The following is a 23104-nucleotide window of genomic DNA, read 5'->3' on the forward strand; positions in this document are numbered from 1 at the left end:
ATCCCGCCTCGGGGAGGTGTGTGGGGGGCGGGCCCGGGCGGGGCGGGCCGGGGCCGGGACAGGGCGGAGCGTGTGCGGGGCCGCGGGCGGCGGCGGCGGCTGATGGCGGATCCGTGGCGCGGATCGGAGCCGCTGTGGCGGACGCCGCCCGGCCGCCTGGCCCCGCCGCACATCTACCGCATGGCGGGGGCGCTGGGCGCCGAGCTCCGTCGCCTCTCTGCCCGCTTCGGGGCCGAGGCCGTGGCCGGGCTGGTGCCGCCCGTGGTGCGGCTGCTGGAGCTGTTGGAGGCGCTGGTGGCTCCCGTGGCAGGCGTCGAGGGGGAGGTGGCGACACCGGCAGCGCCGGCCGGGCGGCAGGAGGCGGAGGTGAGTGGGGCGGGGTTTGTCCGGCCGCTCTTCCGTCGGGGGTCGCCTGCGGGGTTGTACTGGCAGGAGTTCCCGTGCGGACAGCGCTGACCCGGCTGTCAGCTCCTGGGATGGCTCTGGTCCGCTGTCTCCGTCCCTCCTGGGGTAGTTCTTGATGGTTCCCCGAGGGTGGCTCTGAACTGGCTGTCACCATCCCCTGAGACAGCTCTGATCCCACTGTCCCCGTCCCCCTTGCAGTGGCTCTGATCTAACCATCCCTTCTCCCCGGGGATGCCTCTGTCCCCATCCCCTAGGATGGCTCTCACCTGGCTGTCCGTGTTCCCTCAGGACAGCTCTGACTTGGCTGTAGCTGTCCACCTGGGACAGCTCTGACCCAGCTGTTCCTATCCCCCAGGACCCCGAGCAGAGGCTGTGGGAGGCTGAGCGCCGGGAGCGATCCCTGCAGGGCCGCCTGGCCCGCCTGGAGGAGCAGAACCAGCAGCTCCTGGGGCAGCTTGCAGAGAGCCAGTCCCAGGAAGGTGGGTGTCCCAGGGAGGTGGATGTCCCAGGGAGGTTGGGGGTTCCAGCGAGTTTGGAGTCCCTTGCTACCGTGGGGTATGCTCATGGGGGATGGACGGCGGGCTGGGTGCAAGTCTGAACCTGCTTTTTGTGCTGCCCGGCCCTGAAGACCTGTCTTACTGGGGAGCACAAATGCCCTCTTGGTCTGCAAACCACGGAGACCCCAAGCCCCTAGAGCACCCCCAGGAGGGTGATGGAGGCAGACACATAGTGCAGGCTGCTGTTGGTAGCACAAGGATGCATCACACAGCCTAAAGCTCCCACCTCACCTCCTTGCACTGTTCCTACTCTGCTGCCTACCAGAAAGGATGCTGAAGCATCAAGAAACCCCACACTGAGGGGAGTCTGGGGGAGTCCTTGTGTCCTGGGGCCACACTCATGCCTATCCCCCCATGTCTGGGCTCAGACAGCACGGCACGGAAGGAGCGGGAGGTGATGCTGCGGCTGAAGGAGGTGGTGGACAAGCAGAGGGATGAGCTTCGTGCCCAGGCCCATGAGATCGTTTGCAAGAGCAGAGACACAGAGGCAGTGAGTGTGTGGGAGCTTGTGGGTGTGGTGTGTGAAAGGCCTGGGGAACTGCTTTCATGTCCCCTCCCCCTGGGGCTGTCCCGGTGGCTGGTGAGCCTGCTGGGGCAGATGCTTTTCCCGAGGCTTTGCATGTGCTGATGTCCCTGGATGGAGACCCAGAGCTGCTGCTGTGCCTTACTCCCAACTGCCTCTGGCCCTCCAGCTGCAGGAGCAACTGCATCGCTTCATGGCCATGAACGAGGACCTGCGTCACAAGGTGGCCGTGGTGCAGGCTCAGCTCAAGAGTGCACTGGAGAAGAAGTCAGACCTGGAGGCTGCAATGCTGCAAACCCAGAAGGAAATGAGCAAGAGGAGCAGGAGCACCCCTGAGAGCCAGCACCCAAAGCCCAGCCTGGTAAATCCAAGCCCATGGCCCTGCTGCTGTAGGACATGGCTCATGCTGACCCTCACTGGCTGCTTGGGTCAGCCCTACTGCTGAAAATCAAACAGTAGCAGCTCGTCCCTGACTGCTGGTGGTGGGAGGAAGAACTGGGTGGGACTCAGGGGATTCTGTGATTCTGTTTTGGATGTGGTGCTTAGAGATATGATTTAGGGGTGAACCTTGTAGAGTAGGGTTCTCGGTTGGACTTGGTGGTCCCGAGGGTCTTTTCCAGCCTGAATGTTTCTGTGGTTCTGCGGTTTTGCCATGTGCTGGCTGAGCTGGGGAGCAGCATGCTCTGTGGACCATCTGTGGTCCAGGCTAGCAAACTTTTCTGGGGCTTCCATCTCTGTCTGTATGCAGCACCCAGCCTTTGGGTGGGGGCTTTGGGGTCTCCACTTGCTTGCTGACTCTTTCTGCCCCCCAGGATGGAGCACCGTCACCCACGGAGGAGCCGCAGCACCAGGGTGGGGATGTGGGCAAGAGCCATGCTCACTGCTGCTTCTCCAAGGAAGACCTGCAGCAGATCCTGCAAGAGCGGAACGAGCTCAAGACCAACCTCTTCCTGGTGCAGGAGGAGTTGGCCTATTACCAGCGGTGAGTCCTGCACCTAGTCCTGGTTGTGGTGACACAGGGCAGTGAGCTGGCTCCCTCTTGTCCCAGCATCCGTCCATGGCCTGTCAGAGGCTGCTCCTGGCACAGTCAGGGCAGATTTCTTTGCCAGGTTATCACTTAATCAGCTGTTTGCTTTTGTGTTTCTGCTAGGGAGCTGCTGAATGAAGAGAGAGTTCCCAGCTTCTTCTTGGATGCAATGAAGTCAACTATCAAAAGACAGAGAAAAAAAATCAGGGCCAAGATGCTGGGGACGGTGGAGGAGCCGGAGAGCAGGTGAGTCCTGCTGGCCAGGGCAGACAGGGAGCCTCCCCTGCAGGGTGGATGCTGGCTGGCAGGCTCCCTGTGCTCTGACGCCCTGGAAGGCAACTCCCCCAGGTCAAGAGCTGCCTCCTCCCAGCCTCCCTCCACAGATCAAAGGTTTAATGTCTGTCGTTGTTGTCTTGGCCTGGCTTAGCCCTGGGTGTCCCTGTCACCGGTCACACATGGCCTGGCCAAATGCCACTTGTCCCTGCACTGATGTGGGAAAAGGGAAGCAAGGTGGTGGCACTGGGACCACTGGACAAGGCAGCCTGGTCCCTGTGCTGTACAGTTGGAGTCTGGCCAGCAGAGAGCCTTTGAAGATGACAGTAGGGATGTTCCCTGGAAGCTCTGCAAGACATTCGTGGGCAGCCTTGGCTCCAACAAGCTTCTCATCATGGGGAGGGGAGGACCCTGCAAGCACTAGCCCTGGCTCTGCATGTCTGCTGGTGGTGGGGAGCAAGGCCTGTGCTGAAACTGCTGTATGGCATGGGGGGAACTGGACCTCACTGGCTTTTGGGGGCTTTAATAAAGGTCTGGAGGGGACTGAGCTCTTCTGTGCTACTGAAATCTGCTGCTTGCTTACACTGAGACCTCTGCTGGCACTGAGTGGGGTCTGGGGATGCTGTGTCCTGCCTGCTCTCCTCCCAGCCTGGTAATAGATGCTGCCATATGGATGCTACCCTGTAGCCAACTCCTGTGTGTCACCCTGCTCCCTTGCAAGGTCTGTCACCTGCCTTGGTGCCAGGATATCACCCACCTCAGCCCCAAGCTACAGCTGGTGGTGTCAGTTGCCAGGCTGTTGCCCTAGAGAAGCAAGCACTTGCTGTGGGGGGTGAGATGCCCCAAGACTCCTGGCTCCATGGGGCACAATGTTCAGCTGGAGAAGGAACCCTAGGGTGGCTTTGGTGCTTGCTGGTGGTGAGCCTGTCACTCAGCACAGGTTTTTCTTGACTCGTTCATGCTGCAGCGATGAAGAAGAGGGCTCCTGGCTCCCAGCTCATGGCACAGACTCTGTGGATGCTCAGCCTTCTGAATCCAAAATTAGGAGCTTGTAAGTTCTCTCCCAAGCTCAGCTGCTGCTAGGGATGGGTGGATCTGCTGGCAGAGGAGTTTAGAGCTGGGCTGTGTTGCTGACAGCTGCTGAGCTTGGTGCCTACACCACTGGATGTGAGAGGGACAGAGCCAGGCTGCCCTGCATGGGTCTGGCAGGGCTCTGCCACAGGGGGTTGCTGGGTTCAGGGAGAATCTGCTTTGTCCTGTGCAGAAGCTGCTCCCACCCTGGGGTGCCACACATCACAGGGCACTCTCAGCCAGGCCCACTGCTGCCACCAAACACAGAGGGGGGTTGGGATCCGGCTGCTTCCCGGGACAGCTCCTCTCCCCCACGGCTCTTATCTCTCTCTCCGCAGTTTTGGGCTGTGGTATCAGGGCAGCACCAAAGACGCCCCCAGAGCCAGCTGCTCCGGAGCCTGGGAAATCATTGACTCCCTGGACACACAGCTGGAGCCTGAGGGAGAGAGCGAGCCAGCAGCCAGCTCCCCGGACAGAGCCGCGCTGCACCTCTGACCCCACCTGGAGGGGAGCTGCAGATGGCCTCGCAGCAGCGCCTCCCAGCTCCCTTTGTCCTGCTGTCCTCAGGAGCAGCATGGCAGCCTTGGCCATGTCTCCATACCACGGTGACAGCAAAACTGGAGTGTGGGCAGCTTTCCTGCAAACCCGATGGAACACTCAGCTGTGGGCTGCTGCCCTGGCAGGGGGCAGCTTGGCACCTCCAGGAATCTTTACCTGCTGGCTACCCTTTCCCTGAACTATGGCTGAACCATGGGAGTCCTGCACAGCCATGCCCTCACTCCCTGCTTCTCCATGCTTCCAGCTCAGTGTGGTGGGAATCTGCACCCTCTTTCTGCTGCTGCACCCCAAAAGGGACCTTCCTGTCTGCTGGTGGTTCTTCCCACTAACCTACTCTGCTCACAGCCCAGGACCCCACTGCCTGATCCTGCCCTGTGGGGCTGTTTCACCTCACTCCTTTCTTTTCATACCTTCCCCCATCCCTGCAATGTGAAGGTCAAGTCAGGGTGCTCAGGCTGGCTGGGCACTGTCCCAGGGTCACCACACATCTGGGAGGGGCTGGGCATGCTGCACCGGGTGTCCAGTCAGGATCAGCACTGTCAGTGCCACTCCTGCACTCTTCAGGCATGGGATGAATCAGTTTGGTACTGGGACCTCTTCCTGCTGCTGCTGCTGGGGACTCAAGACTGGAATAATCCTCATGTTCACAGGAGCAAGTCAGACCCTTGAATCAGGTACATTCTAGCTCTAGACCTGGAGTTGGAAATAAATCAATCTCCTTTATTCTCTGAGGTACCTGCTGTAGCCTCCACTCTCTCCTGGTTTGGGAAGGGCTGGGTGATGCTGCTGGGCTGCAGTCGCAGTTCTTCAGCACAGCCATCACTGTGCCAAGGGCTGAGGCCAGCTGCACTGTGCCAGACCCCAGAGCCCATTTCAGTGGGAAGCTATGATGGGGAGCAGGGCTGCAAGGGCTGCACTGCTGGGCATGATGGAGTTAAGCCCTGCATGGTGGAGGGAGCAGCACTTCCAGCCCAGGGCCCTCCCCAGCTGACTTGGCCTTGGGTAGGAAAAAGGTGTTTCCTGTGCATCTGCTGACACAAAGCTCCTGGGGAGACTTTGAGGTGGGATGGCAGCCAGCAGTGGTTCAAAGGCCACCCTGGAGCATACCATGTCCATATGAGGAATGTGGGGACCCCACCTCTCTGCCCCTGCTAAGGATCAGCAGCACCATGGAGCAGCTCACGAGGGTCAGGGCAAGAGGAGACAACAGACACCTCATGTGGGTTGGGGCAACCTTGGCTAAAACAGCTTTGAGGATGGCACAGTGGGAGTGGGATGACCGCAGGTGTGATGCTCAGGCAGGCACCAGCCCCTGCATGGCCACACCAAGCCCCTGGATGAGCATTTCTGCTGCTAGGGTGGCAGCAAGGGCCAAAAATAGCCTCCGTGGTGGCATTCCCTGCCTCTCCCTCCTGCTGCACCCCTGACGTTGGGATCAGGGAGCCTCCTCCCACATTTCCTCAGGAAGAAACCCAAGGCTAGTGGGAGGAAGAGGCTGCTCCACAGGAGGGACGGGACAGGACAGAGGGGACAGACGGACACCGGCACAGGGCCGGGGCAGCTGCTGGGACTTGGAGCCTCGCACCCCGCGGGGATGGGGGCTGCCCGGCCCATCCTCTGCCTCCAGCTGTGGCTGTGGATGCAGAGCTCTGCCCAGGAGCTCGACCTCAATGGCAAGAATGTCTGCAGGTAGGTGCCATGGGGGTCTCTACTTCTGCCACTCTGTCTCCTGGTGCCTCTCAGCAGCTTCCTCAGGGGATCATTGCCCAACTGTCCTTCCCTGGCAGAGATCTGTGGCCTGGCATTGTGTGGGTACAGAAGCTGGGATGGCGCTGGGGAGTGTGGCTGGGATGCACATGGGCACTTGGGGCGCCCAGACCCCCTCTCCAGGGGTTAATTCTCATGCATCCACAGTGTGCAGCAGAAGGGGGGGATGCAGGAGCATTGGCAAAGCTTTCCTTGTGCCCCAGGTGGGGAATGTAGGCATAGAAAACCCAAAGGGCTTCTGGAGCTGAGTCCCTTCTGCGTGGCTGCTGCGCTGCCTGTCCTGCTGGTCACCAGCAGCACCACCACTTTGTATCACCTTCACTCCATGCCTCTGCTCTGCACTGCTGGCAAAGCTCTGAGCTGCTCCCAGAGCTTTGGAGACGTGGCACAGGCTCCACAGCAGCAGAGCTGAGCACCTCTGCCCCGCTGCCCGGCCCTGCCACCCGCTCAGGCTGCAGCCTCTTAAATTTCCTTCTATTTTGCTGGTTTCCTTCCGGAGCAATGCCCCTGGGGCCACGCCGCTTCCCCGCCTGTCGGGCCCAGCAGGGGCAAACACCCACGGTCAGTTCACCTTAGCTGAGGCTGTGGAGCCATGCACAGACCCACAGCAGCTCTGACACCCTCTGCTCCAGCTGACGGCCCCCGGGTCTCTTCCACAGGCTCCCCAGCGGCCCAGCGTGCTGCCCCGGCTGGAAGCAGGAAGGGCAGGAGTGCACAGCTGGTGAGTGACGGATGGCTGGGTCCAGACAAGGGCAGCAAAGCTGATGAAGGGTCTGGAGAGCAGGTCCTACAAGCAGGGGCTGAGGGAACTAGAGTTGGTTAGTCTGAAAAAAAGGAGGTTCAGAGGAGACCTTCTCACTTTCTAGAACTACTTGAAAGGAGGCTGGAGCTAGGTGAGGGCTGGTCTCTTCTACCTACTAACAAGCAATAGGATGAGAAGAAAGGACCTGAAGTTGCACAGGAGGAGGTTTAGGTTGGACAGGAGAGGAAAATTCTTCACTGTAAAGCTTCTCAAACACTGGAATAGGCTCCCTGGGGATGTGGTTGGATTCCAATCCCTGGAGATGCTTAAAAAATGCAGAGGTGTGGTGCTGAGGGACATGGTTTAGCAGCAGACTTGGTAGAGTTAGATAATGGTTGGACCTGAGGATCTTAAAGGTCTTTTCCAACCAAAACAATTCTGTGATTCTATAGTGACGAAACCCAAAGCTTGGTACCTGCTCTCAGCTGGGGGGGTGGTGGGTGGAAGCCCTACAGCTCTCCTCAGGAGGTGGTGGTGGTGTGCTGCACCATGGGGATCCCCAAGCACCCACTGAGCAAGCCACTAATGATGCTGGGGCTCTGCTGGAGGGATGGATCAGGACATGGGCTGGTGGTGTCCCTGGGAAGGCTGCCTCTGCAGGAGGTGGCCAGGTGGTGGGTGGTCTGGCAGCAGGGTGCGAAGCCAGGGGAGCTGCTGTGTGCTGATGCCTCTGCTCTGCTGCTGACAGCACTGTGTGAGGGGGAGGAAGCCTGTGGAGCAGATGAGGTGTGTGTGAGACCCGGGGTTTGCCTCTGCAAACCTGGCTTCTTCGGAGCAGACTGTAGCTCTCGTGAGTACTTTCCCGGGGCTCAGCCCTTGCCATCCCCTTTGCCAGCCTGGATGCTCAGTGGGCTGCAAGGCTTCCTCATCACCTCCCAGCCTCACCACCTGCTTCCCTCCACAGCCTGCCCCGAGCGGTACTGGGGTCCCGACTGCAAGCGGAGCTGCCCGTGCCACCCCAACGGGCACTGCGACCCGGCCAGCGGGCACTGCACTTGCGACCCCAACCACTGGGGAGAGCTCTGCCAGTTCCCTTGCCAGTGTGGTCCCCACGGCCGCTGCGACCCCCTCACCGGCGCCTGCCGCTGCGAGCCGGGCTGGTGGACCCCCACCTGCAAGAAGCAATGTCAGTGCAACCTGGCCAGCTCCCACTGCGACCCCCTCACCGGCCACTGCCGCTGCCAGCCGGGCTGGTGGGGCAGGCGGTGCAGCTTCAAATGCTCCTGCAACGTCTCGCCTTGTGCCCAGGAGACCGGCAAGTGCGAATGCAAGGCTGGGTTTTGGGGGCCGGCCTGCCAGCGGCGCTGTGACTGCCTGCACGGCTCCTGCAGCCCCCTCACCGGCCACTGCAGCTGCAGCCCCGGCTACCAGGGCAGGAGCTGCCGGGACCCCTGCCCAGCAGGGAAGTACGGGGCTCAGTGTGTGCACAGGTGAGCCGGGAGCGGCAGGGGAATCCAGCGGGTACCCACACCTCGGGGGGAAAGGCATCGCGGTTGTGTCTGTCCCTTTGGCTGGGCAGGGAGACACATCCTGGGGGGCTTAGAGATCCCTAGTTGAATGCAGCAACAGTGTTGGTCCAGAAGAAAAGTCTCAGTAGCGCCAGCAGGAAGTGCTGATGTCATCCTGAAGTCTATCTGTCCTTGGTCCCGTTCCCCAAGAGGATAGTGCAGCGTCTCTCCCTGCTTGCCTCCTGCTCTCTTGCTACTACAGAGTGTTAGGCACCTCAGCAAATTTATCCATGGTCCAAAGTGATGCTCAGTGCTGGTGTGGGGTTAAACCTGTGTCTGGAGGGGCTGGGGTGGGCATTGAGGCCTCACTGTCCCTCTGCCCATGCAGCTGTGGGAGCTGCAAGCGCAGCCAGCCTTGCTCACCCGTGGATGGCTTCTGCCTGGCCTGCCAACCCGGCTGGAACGGGACCCTCTGCAAGGAGCCCTGTGAGCCTGGCTTCCACGGCGAGGGCTGCCTCCAGCCGTGTCCCCGCTGCCGGCATGGGGACGCCTGTGACCCCGAGACCGGGTTCTGCCTGCACTGTGAGCCTGGCTGGATGGGACCCAGGTATGCCCAGGATCTGGCCACCAGTCCTCAGATGGGGTCAGTGATCTGGGGTGCAGTGGGCTGATGCCTCTCTGTCTCGGCAGCTGCAACATCTCCTGCCCCGTGGGCACCTTTGGCGATGGATGCCGGTTCCTCTGCCCCGAGTGCGTTGCAGGGAGCTGCGACCCTGTGTCAGGAGATTGCGTCTGCCAGGCAGGCTACTGGGGACCCAGGTAAAGCTGGGACTGGGGCAGGACTGGGGCCCTGCTCTCCCCAGAGGCATTTTCTTCCTTTCCTCTCTTTTCCAGTTGCAATGACACCTGCCCAGAGGGATACTTTGGTGTGAACTGTTCCTCTCCCTGCCACTGCTCCCGGGGGACCTGCGACCCCGTTCAGGGTGACTGCGTGTTGAGTAAGAGCAACCTCGAATGTAGTCTTTGGCACTGGGCAAGGGAGTGTAACTGGGGAAAGTGCCAGGGGGCTGCAATGCAGCCCAGTCCTACCTGGTGCTTCCTGGCACCACCATACGTTGCCAGCTCCTGCTCTCTCTGTGTGGGATGGCTTTATGGATGTGACAGCTGCAGGTCACGCTGGGCTCAACCCATGCTCTCCACACAGGTTTTAAGGACCACGGGGCCCTTGCAGCTGCCATTGTCGTCCCTCTCCTGCTGCTGCTGCTCTGTGTCACCTGCTGTTGTTGCTGTGGAGCCAACCCAGCTGATGCTGCAGACAGGTACTTGTTTCTGTTCCATCCCCTGCAGTGCACACTCCCATCTCTCCTGTCCCATGACATCTGTGTCCCCTGCACAGGGCGGCCGTGCCGGACGATGATGTGGTGGCCAGGATGAAGCACCATGTGCAAGGGGTGCTGGCCAACCTCAGTGCCATGATGCCTTGTTTTGCCCTGGGTGGCTACAAACTTCCCAAAGTCACAGGTAAAAAAGGCAGAGCTGCTGTCAGCCCTTCCAGGATGCCACCTGTGCCCCATGCTCTCTGCATCATCACCATTTTGGGGGGAGCCTGCAACCCATCTCATTCTACCCATTGGGCAGGGCAGGCATCATTCTCTTACCCCAACTCTGAGCACCCTGGGGTGCCCAAGCTCAGCTGAGTGTCTTCTCCCTCCCCAGTTTCCCACCACGACACAGAGATCCCTTTCAACCCCAGCTTCATTGAGTCGCCATCAGCTGCGTGGGTTTCGGACAGCTCCTTCTCCTCGTTTGACACTGACAACGAGGGACCTGAATACTCTGTTCCTCCCAGAGAAGGTGATGTCCATGGCTCCTCTTCCTTCTCTCCCTTCTGGGTTCCCCACTGTCAACCCTGCCCTATTGCCAACCTTGCACATCCCAGGGGTGGGTGCTGGCCACAGGCAGTATTTATTTTCATACCCTTAGTTCTCCTGTCTGCAAGGACACACCAGGGCTGCACTCGGCCTCGTGTGATGGGATGTGCCTGGTGTGGGCAGCCCCATTGCACAACCTCCTCCCAGGGAAACACTCCCAGGGACAATTCTGTTGTATCAACCCCTGGCCCAACTTCCCTGAGCATGACCCTGGGCACAGGGGAGGTCTCTAGCAGCCCTAACTCTTGTCCTCTTCTCCTGCAGGCATCCCGCTGCTGGGGGGTGCCGAGCTGCAGGAGGGGGTGTCCCCCACTGAGGAAGTGCTCCCAGACCCATCTGCCTTCAACTCCGAGGACGTGTCACAGCCCTTCACCATCCCTCGTACGTCCAGCATCGCCAAGGCCAAGCGGCCCTCTGTGTCCTTTGCTGAGGGGACGAAATTTGGGGCAGCAGAGACCCCCAGCCCTGGGCGGAAGCCCAAGAACCCATGGGGCCCATCCAAGCTGTCTCCATCCCCGGGGGATGCAGCGGCTGAGCCCCCTGCTGAACGGCCAGCCAGCAATTGCTACGAAAGCCCTGAGCCGCTTGGCAAGGCGGAGGAAAGCCACCGACCATCTCCCCGGGCCACGCCGGGGGGACGCCGGCGCGTGGTCTCCGGCACCAGGCACGTGGCGCAGAGAGTGGAGGCACTTGAAGCGGCTGCGAAGTCTGGCAGCTGGGAGGCAAAGAGGAAGGACCCCAATGTCACCACCATCTACATGATGGTGGGAACAGCTGGGCAGGACCCCAAGATGGAAGGAGGTGGCGAGGGACCAGTGCAGGCTGTGCTCAAGCGGCTGGGCAGCTTGCAGAAGGGCAAGTGGGCTACAAAAGAGGAGCCCAAGGTGAGGAGGAGCATGGAGGCCATCCAGAAACCACCTCGACGGTCTCTGGCACAGAACAGAGACTCAGTGAATAGCTGCAAGCAGAGAGAGAGTGTCTTGGATTCTCCCACAGAGCCATCCCCTGGCAAGCAGCCTGGGAAGAGACAGTCTTTCCTTCTTGCCTTTTCCTCATTGAAAAGCACTGGGCCCCAGGATGCAGCCAGTGATGCTGTAGGTGCCACAGAGAAGGGCAAAAGCCCTGAGTTAGTCCTCAGCCTGGATCCAGCTGCCCAAGAGGAAGAGCCCAAATATGAGAATGTGATCAGCAGCAGTGCCGAATCCCCCTCCAGCCCCACCAAGGAGCTGTCAGCTACCCCTGCAGCCACCTGAGCAACCACTGCCTGAGCTGGGGCAGACAGAGCCCAGGAGACTTCTCTGACCCTAGCATGGGGGGAGCTGAGGTCCCACTCTGAGCTGTCAACTGGAGAAGCCTTCTCTTTGCTCCCCTTTCCTCTGCACCACGCTGCTGGTGTGGACCTTTGTGCAGCTGGTGGGACAGGTGATACTGAGAGCCACAGTGGTGGCAGCCCCATGGGGTTGCAGTGCTTCAGGGCTGGTTTTTACCCCCCTGGCCTACATGCTCTATTTTGTGTGCCACAGACTGGAGAGATGCAGTGGTGGCACTGTCAGCACCAGGCTTGGGGACACACATCCTCCTTGTAAAAGGGACTGGGACTGCTGGGGGCTTAGCTGGGAATTGCACAGGCAAAACACAGTTTCACTCCATCAGCTTTCACCCTTCCCTGTCCCAGCTGTGGTAATGCTGCACGGAGGAGCCTCTGCTTTCAAGGTGCTTCTTGCTGGAGGGAATTGCTTTGTGGAGCTGGGCCAGGGTGAGATGATGATGGGCTGTCAGAAGCAGCTTCAGCAAAAACTAATGTTAGCTGCTTAACTTGAAGTGTATCTGGGTCTGCAGGGGTTGAGCTGCATGGCTTTGGCTTTTGTGGCAGGCTCTGGCTGCCTTCTTTTCTATGCACATGGAGAGGCTCATGGCACAGCATGGGGTTTATTGACAGCCCTTTAAACTCTGCACGATGGCAGGCTGCAGTTGTGCAAGAACAAACGTGGCAGCTGGGCTGTGACTATCAACCTGTGCACCCAGTGCTGAGCTGGCCACGGTAAGGACAGAAGCTGCACCGAAGATGGCATTTCTGCCGGTGCCCTAAGCTCCTGCCACCTCCCACACCTCGTTCCTGCTGCAGCAACATGTCACCAAGGATGGGACAGAAGAGAGGAAGATGCTGCAGCACAGCCAGAGGACCTTGTGCAGCTATGGAGAGATGAGCATGAGAGCTCTGCTGCCTCTGGAAGGTGGTTGAGATGCTGAAGGGGATTTGCAGCATGAACTGGCTTTAGCTGTATCCAAGCTGTAGAAGTTTCTTGTATGTTTTGGTTTTTTGGGGGGGTTGTGTTGTTGGGTTTGTTTCCCCTGACATTTCATGTGGCATGAAAGCCTCTGAATGAGAATTAAATGTTACCAAAGTCCTTCAGGAGCTGGGTTTCCCAGCTGCCCTCTGAATCAAAGGCATGGCCAGAAATATTCTCCAAAGTGTGGAAATTGTTGGCAGCCTTAGGCTTTCAGGTTTGGGTTTGTTTGTTTGCTTGCTTTTTTTTTCTGGCTCTGTTGAATTCTGAGCTCTCACTTAATGGAGCTGAGCCCAGAGCAGTGCTGGAGACCAGAGAGAATGTGGATGGGCTGTGAGCATCTGGAGCCCCTACACCGCGGGCTGCATCTTGTCATGCGTGGAGCTCTGTCTGAATTCTTCTTCTGGTCTGGCACTGCTGAGCTGGGGTTCAAGATTTGGGGGGTTTCAGGAAACAGAGTGGCTTTGGCTTTTTCCATTTTGTTCCTCAGAGGTGCTCCTCCACAGTGCAGGGCACTGAATCCTCACAGTCCCACGTGGGTGAGGCTCCCAGTTTTGCAGGCAGCTGCAGCACTCTTCCCTGCAGTGGCATCACTGCCGTGATCACACCACCAAATATTGGGGCACACGAATAAAAATGCTCATCCTGGCAAGTCTTAAGCTGTAGCCTGGCCAGATCTCAGTTCTGCACAGGCTCATTGTGGCTTTGACGCTTTGGTTGGTTGGGTTTGGTGTTTTTTATTCCAGGGGCAGGGACAGTTCCACATTTTATTTGTAAGCAGCCATTTTTCCCTCATCAGTTGGATATTTTCAGCCTGTGAGCCGAGCAGCGTTGTGCCAGAAGTGAACATCACGTGAGCTGCTCTGCCCTGGGTACAGCATGGAAAGAGCTGACAACAACCTGACAGCCTTCCCTGAGCTGAAACGAGCACCCAGCTTTGAGACAACGCTGCCGCCGCTGCTGCCGCTGCTGCTGCCACTGCTGCCACCGCCGCTGCTGCTGAGAACCTTTCATGTCCGTGGGCTGAGCCGTGAGGCAGGATGTTTCCCCTGCTTGAAGATGAAGCAGCATCTTGTCCCTGTCTGGGCGGTGCAAGGGAAGCAGGCGGTGGATCCCGAGCCCGGGGCTGCCCGTGCACACGCCTGCAGCGTGGCTGCGCTAGTGTCTCCTCGCTAAGGATGCTTCGGTCCAGCTTTGCCCTGGTATTAATTCTGGATGCAAGAGCCAGAGCTGGAGGGTGAGAAGAGAGGGTTGATGTCTTCCCGTGCTGGTTCTCTGGCTTCCCAAACCCTTTCAAGCTGGGGGCTGGGAAGAAGTTCCCATGTTCAGGTCCTCTCTGTGAACAAAGATGTCTGTTCTCTCTGCTGAGGCAGCTCTTGACCTCATGGAGGTAGGAAGAAAGGCTTGAGCTCTCCCCCCACAGCCGTAGAGGGGTGTCCCCTGTTCCCATAGCCTTGTCATCGACTTTCTGGAGCTCTGTCTCTGAAAACGACCACAGTGGCTCTGTCAGAGCCTGCTGAGAAGGTACCTGGGTAGCCAGGCAGGAGCTGTCACTTCCCTTCCAGCCTAACCTCACTCCTGGCCAGTTTCTGTAAGTGTGTCTTTGTGCCAGTGCTGTTCTTCAGCTTTACTTGATGTTGTTTTTCTCTCTACGATGTTTACCCAGCCCCTGGGTGTATTTATAGATGGCAGCAGATCACCTGATGGCTCTTTTTCTCCTTCTAGGACAGGAAAACTGAGCTGCCCCATGCTCTGGCTGTAGCAGAGCATTCCTGTGTCCTCAAACAGCCTCTGAGCTCTCCTCGTGCTCTTCCCTATTGCAGTTCATGTTTCTTGGGCACAGTGACCACGTCTGGGTGCTGAGGTCTCCTGTGGCCTTGTGCTGCCTCAGCCTTCCTCTGCCTCTTCTAGCAGCACAGCGCTGATCCAGGCTGCCTTGTTTCCTTTGGGCTTTTTGTTTTGTTTGCTTTGGGCTTCAATCCACTTCCCAGCTGTTGCAACGTTTGACCCTTAGCCCAGAGCCCAGGAGTTTCCTCCCCACCCACCACAGCCTCCCCCTTTCTCAGAGATGCAGTGGTGGGTGCACGTCCATCTGTCTGTCCAGGCCCTCGGCTGCTGCTGAGGACTCAGAGATGTTTACCTGCTGCAAGCACTGTTTTCATCTCCTTTGGCACAGAAACAGTTCCCCATCATTGTTTCCAGGGGTGTATGGCCACCCCTGCTGGCCCAAGGCCTCATCGATGTGTGGTGGGGTTTGTGCAGGATGAGACATCCTGCAGAGGAACACTCAGGGAAATGATTCAGTGTAAAAAGAGAGCAGAGCTCTGAGAGCTGGGATGCGAAGCTGCTCTGAGAGCTGGGATGCGAAGCTGCTCTGGTGGCTTCCACCAATTTTGCTTTTATTTCCCAGAACACCAGCTGTGCCCCTGGGCTGGGGGCTCTCTAGGGCCCCTTACCCCCTCCCCAGCTGCCAGCCCCGGGCCGTGCGTTGGCCCTTTAACAGGGGGCAGCTTGTCGGCTCCCTCCGCAGGCACGGGAGCAGGAGGGCTTTTCAGGATGGATCCTGTGCCTCGACAGAGGGCCGGTGCCGTGATCGAAATGGCTCCGTGTGCCCGGCGGGGGCCCGTTCCGATGTTCTGCAGTCAGCGCAGTGCAGCTCTCCCGGTTGCCACCCGGGGCCGGTGGAGACCGACAGCAACCAGCCCCAAAACCCGCAGGGAATTTCCCGCTGCCGCTGCGGAACCGCGCCGTGCCGGGAGGTGGAGCGGGCGGGCCGCCGGGGGCCTCAAGGCGTTCCGCCGCGCCCGGCATCCCCTCCCGTTTTCCTCCCTTTTCCCTGGAAGGCGGCGAGTCCCATCCCCACTCCGGTGTCGCTGTCCCCGGCGCTGAGGGGAGCGTGCCGAGGCTGCTTGGGAGCACCGCCCGCTGTGCCCCGTACCCAACCCCGCAGCGCCGCCCGTTGTTGTGCCCGCCTGGCCCGGGAGAGCCCGGGGGCATCCCGGTGCGAGGGGTACCGGGAGGGTAGTACCCAGGGTGGGTACCGGCGGGATACTAAAGAGGAGCACTGGGTGGTACCGGGAGGGATACCCGAGTGGTATCGGAGGGGTTGAGATACTGGGGAGGTATCCGGAGGATACTGGGAGGGGTACCTGGAGATACCAGGAGGGATACCGGGGCGATACCGAAAAGGGGTACGGAGGGGTACCAGTGGAGAGTACCTGACGGGTACTGGGAGGAAGGTACTGGGGAGGTCCCTGGGGGATACTGGAGAGGGTACTGAAGGGTACTGGAGCGGCGCACCCTAGGGATATCCGGTTGGAGGCACCGGGGAGGTACTTGAGGGATACCGGGAGGGGTACTCAGGGGTACCGGAGGATACCGGGAGGGGTACCGGGAGGGGCGAGAGGCCCGGCACGTGCCCTAGTGGCACCGGCGCGCCCTGTCATTGGCCGGTACGACAACCAATCAGCGGCGGTGGCTGTTTGCTCCGGAGGACGGATAAAAACCCCGGGTGGGAGCGCGGCGGCGGCGCGGAGCGGGGGGTGCGGCGCAGGGTGAGCTCCGAAGGGGGATGGGGGGGGGGGGGGGAAGAGAGCGGAGGGGGCGCCGTGGGGCTGCATGCGGTGCAGGAGGGGGGATGCGCTGGTGTGTTCAGGGTCGGGTTTGTACGGGGGGGAGGGTGGTGGGTGGGCTCTGCGTGAGGGGGAGAGTGGGGTGAGATCTGCGTGAGATTTGCGTGGGGTGAGGTCTGTAGCGGAGCGGGGGTAGCAGACTGCGTGAAGGGAGGTGTGGGGAGGGAAGAGGTGTTTCTGGGGGGAACGGGGGGTGTTGGGGGTCAGGGGGAGAGGAGGGTGCATAGGGGGATTCGTGCGTGGGAGTGGCGTGCGCTGGAGGAGGAGAGGTTTGGTGTAGGAGAGCCGGGTACGTGAGCTGTGGGTAGGGAGCAGGGTGCACTGGTCGGGGAAGAGAAGGGCAGGATGCAGCAGGACTGTTTGGGGGGAGCTGGGGGCATGGGGGTTTGATGAGAGGAGGGCAGCATGCGTGGGTGGGGAGCGGGGTGAGTTGGGGGGAATGGGGTGCGCGGGGGGGGGACTTATAGGGGAGAAACAGACTGTACTTCTTGTCACAGGGGGCTCTGTGCTGAGGAAGGACATGTGGGGCTGGGGAGAGGACGTATGGGGGCAGGGGTGAGGAAGGGGAGCTGATGGTGGAGGAAATGCGTTGTGGGCTGTGCTGGGGGAGTGGGCCTGCGCGGTGGGTGGGCGTGCGTGGGTGGAGGGGCAGAGCTGTAGGCTGGCTTCCTGGGGCAGAGGGTCTCTGTACCAGCTGCTATGGCTGGAGGGCAGCCCTGGTCTCCTGGCATCCTTGAAGGGAGCTGGGCTGGACCTTCACTTCCCCAAAGCGCCCTGGGGTTTCTGCCCTATGGAAAGCCCTGAGAAACTGTCCTGGCCGTGGTGTGTAGCCAGTCGATTTCTACACAGGGTGTGATTGAGGCATGCTCTGGTCTGGGGAAAGACTCATCTTGTCTAAAATGGCCACCCACCTTATGACCATGGGTTGGCCCTGGTGCTGTGCACCTCAGAGCTCCCCAGATCAGCCCCATGGCCAACAAGGTCTGCTCCCAAATCTGCTGCTCATTCATGGATCTCTGGGACTGGGACAGGTGGAGTTGGAGACTGTTGATCCAGCTGTGCAGCACCCGTGGTGCAGTCCAAGGATGGAGCAGTATGTGCCAGGGGCTGTCCTGGCCAGTGCACTTGGCTGTCTGCACAGCTGGAGGAGGGCAGGATGTGGCCCACCCTGTATCCCACCAGGGCAGCCCAGCAGTTAACAAAAAGGGCTCCTTTTATGAGCCATCTGTGGTATAAACTGTATCTAGGACCAATGGTATGTATAGGATCCATGCTCACCTTGCTGAGCAGATCCATGCTCACCTTGCTGAGCAGATCCATGCTCACCTTGCTGAGCAGATCCATGCTCTTGCAGGGGGCAGAACAGGTCTAGTGGGTCACTAAAGTTAGGGCTGTCCCCAGTGCCAGCCTGTGCCTGCAAGCAGCCTGGGGACCAGAGTGCTGGCTGAAGCCCCTTGCTCTGGCATGTGTTTTCTTGCTGCCTTACAGAGGGGCCACCTGTCCCATACAGGTGATGGGGGATTGGGCTCCAGGCAGTTGGTGTCTGCTGCATTTTCATACCTGTTGCTTGGGAAGTGGAACGGAGACCTTGAATGCTCCTCTCCTGCATGGGATGTGTGTGCTGGAGGGGCTACTTCAAGGGCACCTGTGCTCCCTTATCCCTCCAGGTAACATGGCAAGCTGGCACCTGCTAAAACAAGTTTTACACCTGAGTGCCTTACATTCAGCAGGCAGGCTTGCTTGTGTTCCAGTAGAGAGATCTCTTCTTAAACTATGGGTTGTTTTTTTCTTTCACTGTGAGTAGCACGTGCTGTGGCTGTGGAATGGCACTGACTGGATGTTGTTCTGGTCCCCTGCAGGTTGAGATTCTAGACCAGGGCCATCTAAGCAGGCAGCGATGGCACCGACCCTTGCTACCGCCCATCGCCGGCGCTGGTGGATGGCATCCACAGCCATCGTTGAGAACCTGCTCTTCTCTGCTGTCCTGCTGGGCTGGGGGTCCCTCCTCATCATGCTGAAAGCAGAAGGGTTTTACTCTTACCTGTGTGATGAGTCAGGTAAGGATACTGTGTGGAGAAGTTGCTGGTGTGCTTCCCTGACTCTGAGTGGTGTGGAACTGGCTAGAGCAGGGCTGAGCTCAGCCCCGGGGTAGAAGGGATGTGTGCTCCTTTTCCAACTTGATGGCATCCTCGTGGTGAAATGTGCCTGTAGTTGTTGTTGATTTGCAGAGCAACTGTAAAAGAAGCCTTAAAGATTAGGAAAAGGGTTTTTTTGACAGCCTTTTCCACTTGGCCATGGGTTCTTCCTCTGCGTGGTGGCCTGGCTGTCCTCTGCAAGGTTGCCCAGTGGGTTCTGGAAGGTGATGATTTGCAGGGAGGGTGTCCTGAGTGTGCAGAAGGAAATGACAGGCACTCTCTCCTTAGCATGAGGAAAGAGAAGAGTGTGGGTGACAATAAGATTAGTGGAGCCCAGTAAGAGGTTGCAGAGGTAAATGCTACTGATGGTTTCTTCGTCTCCTTTTTCAAACATCCAGGATGTGCTCAAACCAGGCTGTGTCTCTGAGGGCTTGAGATCTACTTATCTGGCCCAGCCAGAGGAAGCAGTTGTTCATGTTGCAGACACAGCCTTGCAGGGAAAGAGGCAATCTTATGGTGTGGGAAGGGTAACCCTGGGAGAAACAACGTGTGGCTGTACATATATCCCCATCCTGGGCACTGTGGTTTGGGGAATCCCACAGTGTGGTAGTGTGGATGGCAGGGTTGAAAGGAACCTGAGGGTATGGATTTGGAAAGCTGCTTTAGTGACAGAAGGCTTGCAAGTGCTCAGAGAAAAGGAATAGCAGAGTTGGAAGGTGTTTGGACTTTGCCCAGAGATGTGTGGTGGATGAGGTGAGGAGGTGAAGCAGCCCATTCAGGGCTGGTGAGTAGGGGGATGGAGGAGGAAGCAACAGGGAAAGAACAGGAGTGGGAAATAAGGGCATGGACCAAAATGATTCTAGGATTGTATGAGCCTCAGTGGAAATTGGCTGAGCATAGTGGGGGAAAGCTGAAGTGTGGGGAAACAAAATCCAAGCAAGAAGTAACTGTGAATAGTTGTGACAATACTTTGTTGTTGCTCTTCCTTATTTACCAGCAGTTTGTTACAGTCTTTTTCTACTTTGTGTATGTTTGGGCTTTTCCTTATTTACCAGCAGTTTGTTACAGTCCTCTGCTTTGTGTGTGTTTGTGTGGGGCTGCAGAGCCTGGGTTGGTGAAGGTGGGGAACGTGCATGGGTAGGAGCTTTCTACCAACTGTAGCTTAGCTGCTTGGTCTCCATCCTCTGCTCTGCTCATAGAGCGATGCTTTCAGGTGTGTCCATGTCCCTTGGTGTCCAGCAGCACTCCAAACTCTTAGGGAGAACTCTCAGAGGCTGGAAACCATTGAGGGCTCCTGCTCAAGGCAGCTCAGTCCTTGCTAAGGTGTGGTGACTTTATCACAGGCCTTTGTAAGATCTCATTAAAACTCTCGGGTGGAGGCTTTCTGCCACTGAGATAAACCACAGGAGTTGATAAGCAAATGCTGAGTGTCTTTGACAGCAGCCATTTTCCTCTCTGCTTCCTGAGATGTGCCCTGCTTGACAAAAGCCCCACACTTCACTTGGGGCCCACCTCCTACTCTTTGCTTTGATTGTTGTCAATTCATCTGCCTTTGTGCCCAATCAGTGAGATTCGCCTTGGCTCCTCACCCTTGTTTGCCAGTCTGGGGTTTGTCTGGCTCCCCCCCTTGGGAGTGCCCATGCCACAGACCACAGGGAAGCTGCACGTGTTTGAACCGCGGTGAAACTGCTGCCCTGGGGGCAGTTTCTTCTCCCAGCGACCAGCCTGTGCCCTGAGGCAAGAGAACTTAACCTCTGTAAAGAAATTTACGTAGTCAAATGTTCTCATTGTCCTCAAATATCTGGCCATCGCTGCTAAACTCTGTGATGAGCAGCAGGGACCAGTCATGCTGGTTTCCAGGTTCATCCATGCTTTATTCATTTCCCTTCCCTTCCCGTCCTCATTATAATAGTTTCAGTGACTTGGAAGGGAAGAGTCCTAGGTCCAGGTGCTGAGAGAGCAAGCTCCCTCAAAGATTCCCTCACAGCTGCCCTGCAGCAGTCACTGAATGACCAGGACCAAGCCGAGTTTGACCTTTGCTGGGATTAGGATGGCCCAGTGGCTGCCTTCCTCAGCACAACCCATTGAATCCTGCAGGCTGAGCGGGTGCTTGGCTTGGCAGCTTGGTGCAAACAAATAACTAGTAGCCCTTGGGCACTTGTTGTTCCTAATGCTGCTGTGTGCATGGAAGTATTGCAAAAAAAAAAAAAAAGAGAAAAGGACTTTTCCTAATGAGCCAAAGGTTCTTGGCAGGGCTTTCCATTTGTCAGCAAAAGCTCTTGCACTTTGTGATGCCTTCCACTGAAAGAGAGAGCTAGACCTTGTCCCTTCTGCAGGCTCTTCTCTGAAGGTAGCAGCAGCTGCCCAGAAAGTGATTCTCAGCTCATGAAGGGCTCCTTGTCGTCCTGTTGAATCCTTTGCCTTGCCCTTGGCTTCTGCTATTGGATTTTACTTGACCACTGTGCAAACCTGTGGGGTCCACTGGACTCTACCTCAGTTTTGTGAAGGGTGGAGATGGACTCCTAGGACAAAGAAGGGGAAAAAAAGGCACATCAAAATGGCAAATATTCTTAAGGCAATTGTGCAACAGAGTTGGAGTCGAGGGGAGTGGGGGTGTGCTCGTTCTGGGCAGCAGGTTTGGCCACATCCTGAGAGGTATGTTTGAAATTTGCTGACAAGGAGTCTGGTAGTAGCACTTTGTTCCCATTTTACTTTTACTACACTACTGCTTGGCCTTTAACCAACTGAAGCAGCATCTTTTCTTCGGTGCGAGTGCTGATTCCACATTCTTTATCAGGATTTGGGCTTTATCAGCTGATGGGGAACTTGATCTGTCCAGGGTCTTGCGTTGCTGTGATGCTACCTGGGATTGGGAAACTCCAGGACCTCAGACATGTTTAAGAAGGAGGAAAAAATAATAATCTTGAGTTTGATAATCTGCTCACAAAGAGCAGAGATAAGGGGCCAGCTGGACAGAGGGCTTTCCTCTAAGACATGGCTGCAGAAAAGCAGAGGGATGATAAACTAATTCCCTAACGGCTTGACAGGGGCAGAGGAGGAAGGAGCTGCCTTAACGGCTCTTTGCCCGTGTTTATTTGGGGTCTGTGGTGGGGAGCTTGCAGGCTGAAGGTTGGTTCCAAGGTTGGTAAGACGGTGATGGTGGCTTGTGGAAAGTCTGCACATGTGACCCTGTAAACAGGAAAAGAGTAGATGTGGTAAATGTTCAATTTCTACAGGAAACAGTGTGCTGATTAGCAGCTGTCGGGGGTATGGAGGGCTGCAGGGGAAGGTGCCAGCCCCGGGTGAGAATTGCTGCAAAATGAAACCGCAGCTGGGGAGGGAGCAGGAGCTTAACTGGGGACTCCGCCTCAGCTTTCAGCCGGGAGCCCAGAGTGGGGGTCCTGGACGTGCGAGTGGGTGGACAGGCGGAGAGGGAAACCCGGATAAATTGCATTTGCAACGCTCTAAAGCAAGAACATCTCCTCCCAGTTCCCAGAAGCATGACACCATCCTGAAAAGCAAAAACACGTTCCTATGTGGGCAGGCTGCAGATCAGTTGTTTGCACATGTCTTTCACTGGGATTTGATTTCTTTTCCCCCCCTTGCCCCCCCCCCCCTTCTAAATTTCTTTTCAACCAATGCTCCCAGACTCCTTGGCCCTCATTTCATCTTCCCCTCTCCCCCCACCTTTAAAAGGGAAAAACATGATTAAAAAAAAACAAAAAGGGAAGTGAGGCTGTGCAAGCTGTGTCCCAGAGAGCTATTGCCAGGGTGACTGTGGGTGTCTTGCCTGCTTGGCTCAGCCTGATCCACGAAACAAGATGAAAGGAAAGCTCCTCTCTGCTGTCTGAGATGGCAGTCACTCCTGAAAGAGCCAGGCGTTCCTCTGGGAACATGGTGTGTGCCTGGGATTTGCAGAGGTCAGCAGAGAGCAGTTAATGATTGACCCTCTCATGAAACCTGCAGCACTTAATTTGGGAGACAGGTTGGCTTTAAATGTTCCAGTAACAGCCTGAACAAATCCCAGCGATGGGCTTGACACGAATGATTACTGAGGCAGCCTTCCCTCACCTAAGCTGTCATTCTTTAAATAGTAACTTGGTCTACTAATTGGGCAGGAGAAATCCTGCTGCTTGCAGGGGGAGTGCTGTAAAAATAGGCAGCGTGTTCTTGTAATTACTGATAAAAGACTTGCAGCTTCTCCTGGCGTGACAGCGAGGCAGCAGCGAGCGCATGTGGACCGAGGCTGTGCTGCTGGCTCACCGGGTGGCACGCTGGTGTGTCAGATCTGGCATGCCTGCATGCAGGGTGGCACTCTGGCGTGTGAGGCCTGGCGTGCCCGTGTGTAGGGTGGCACTCTGGTGTGTCAGACCCAGCGTGCCCACGTTCAGGGTGGCACACTGGTGTGTGAGGCCCGGCATGCCTGCATGCAGGTTGGCACTCTGGTGTGTCAGATCTGGCATGCCTGTGTGCAGGTTGGCACTCTGGCATGTCAGGCCTGGCGTGCCCGCATGTAGGGTGGCACTCTGGTGTGTCAGATCTGGCATGCCTACGTGCAGGGTGGCACTCTGGCATGTCAGGCCTGGCGTGCCTGCATGTAGGGTGGCACTCTGGTGTGTCAGACCCAGCGTGCCCGCTTTCAGGGTGGCACACTGGTGTGTCAGACCCGGCATGTCTGCATGCAGGG

The 23104-nt window shown here is 57.8% G+C and overlaps 3 protein-coding genes and 1 long non-coding RNA gene across 7 annotated transcripts in view; 3 read left to right on the forward strand and 1 right to left on the reverse strand.

Annotated features, from left to right (window-relative positions):
• The first annotated feature begins 63 nt into the window (after positions 1-63).
• Positions 64-5145, forward strand: RILP (Rab interacting lysosomal protein). Of its 2 annotated transcripts, XM_068154624.1 has the most exons (8): positions 64-366; positions 761-884; positions 1331-1452; positions 1655-1846; positions 2298-2467; positions 2636-2758; positions 3753-3836; positions 4195-5145. In XM_068154624.1, exons 1-8 carry the CDS (start codon positions 103-105, stop codon positions 4349-4351), a joined length of 1236 nt encoding a protein of 411 aa, XP_068010725.1. In that variant the 5' UTR covers positions 64-102; the 3' UTR covers positions 4352-5145. The 2 variants fall into 2 exon arrangements, with proteins under 2 accessions (XP_068010725.1, XP_068010726.1); XM_068154625.1 differs by lacking the exon at positions 3753-3836.
• A 71-nt stretch (positions 5146-5216) lies between these two features.
• Positions 5217-12770, forward strand: SCARF1 (scavenger receptor class F member 1). Its single transcript, XM_068154623.1, has 11 exons — positions 5217-6103; positions 6841-6902; positions 7672-7773; positions 7888-8413; positions 8820-9038; positions 9122-9250; positions 9326-9429; positions 9636-9750; positions 9828-9952; positions 10148-10285; positions 10627-12770. Exons 1-11 carry the CDS (start codon positions 6009-6011, stop codon positions 11613-11615), a joined length of 2604 nt encoding a protein of 867 aa, XP_068010724.1. The 5' UTR covers positions 5217-6008; the 3' UTR covers positions 11616-12770.
• A 2761-nt stretch (positions 12771-15531) lies between these two features.
• Positions 15532-23104, forward strand: part of SLC43A2 (solute carrier family 43 member 2) — a 37369-nt gene continuing 29796 nt past the window's right edge. Inside the window, exons 1-2 of one of the 3 annotated variants that reach the window (XM_068154628.1) lie at positions 15532-15683; positions 18142-18339. In XM_068154628.1, coding sequence (XP_068010729.1) covers positions 18180-18339 — 160 coding nt within the window. In that variant the 5' untranslated portion in view covers positions 15532-15683; positions 18142-18179. Of the gene's footprint in view, positions 15684-16177; positions 16205-17579; positions 18340-23104 lie in introns of those variants that run through there. The other 2 variants (XM_068154627.1, XM_068154626.1) reach the window with 2 other exon arrangements.
• On the reverse strand, positions 21032-22364 carry LOC137449279 (uncharacterized). Its single transcript, XR_010989343.1, has 3 exons — positions 22208-22364; positions 21773-21928; positions 21032-21606 (listed from the first exon to the last, which is right to left on the reverse strand). It is a non-coding gene; the product is annotated as an uncharacterized lncRNA (long non-coding RNA).

The sequence above is a fragment of the Melanerpes formicivorus genome, unplaced genomic scaffold (genome assembly GCF_026170545.1).
Source record: "Melanerpes formicivorus ecotype bairdi unplaced genomic scaffold, bMelFor1.0.p_v2 SCAF_29, whole genome shotgun sequence".
NCBI lineage: Eukaryota > Metazoa > Chordata > Aves > Piciformes > Picidae > Melanerpes > Melanerpes formicivorus.

Coding starts and splice junctions, on each gene's coding strand:
- SCARF1 (XM_068154623.1), top strand. CDS start 6,009: ATGGGGGCTGCCCGGCCCATCCTCTGCCTCCAGCTGTGGCTGTGGATG. Junction 8,414..8,819: donor GGGGCTCAGTGTGTGCACAG/GTGAGCCGGGAG, acceptor CTGCCCATGCAG/CTGTGGGAGCTGCAAGCGCA. Junction 9,039..9,121: donor CCTGGCTGGATGGGACCCAG/GTATGCCCAGGA, acceptor CTGTCTCGGCAG/CTGCAACATCTCCTGCCCCG.
- RILP (XM_068154624.1), top strand. CDS start 103: ATGGCGGATCCGTGGCGCGGATCGGAGCCGCTGTGGCGGACGCCGCCC. Junction 367..760: donor CCGGGCGGCAGGAGGCGGAG/GTGAGTGGGGCG, acceptor CCTATCCCCCAG/GACCCCGAGCAGAGGCTGTG. Junction 1,453..1,654: donor AGAGCAGAGACACAGAGGCA/GTGAGTGTGTGG, acceptor CTGGCCCTCCAG/CTGCAGGAGCAACTGCATCG.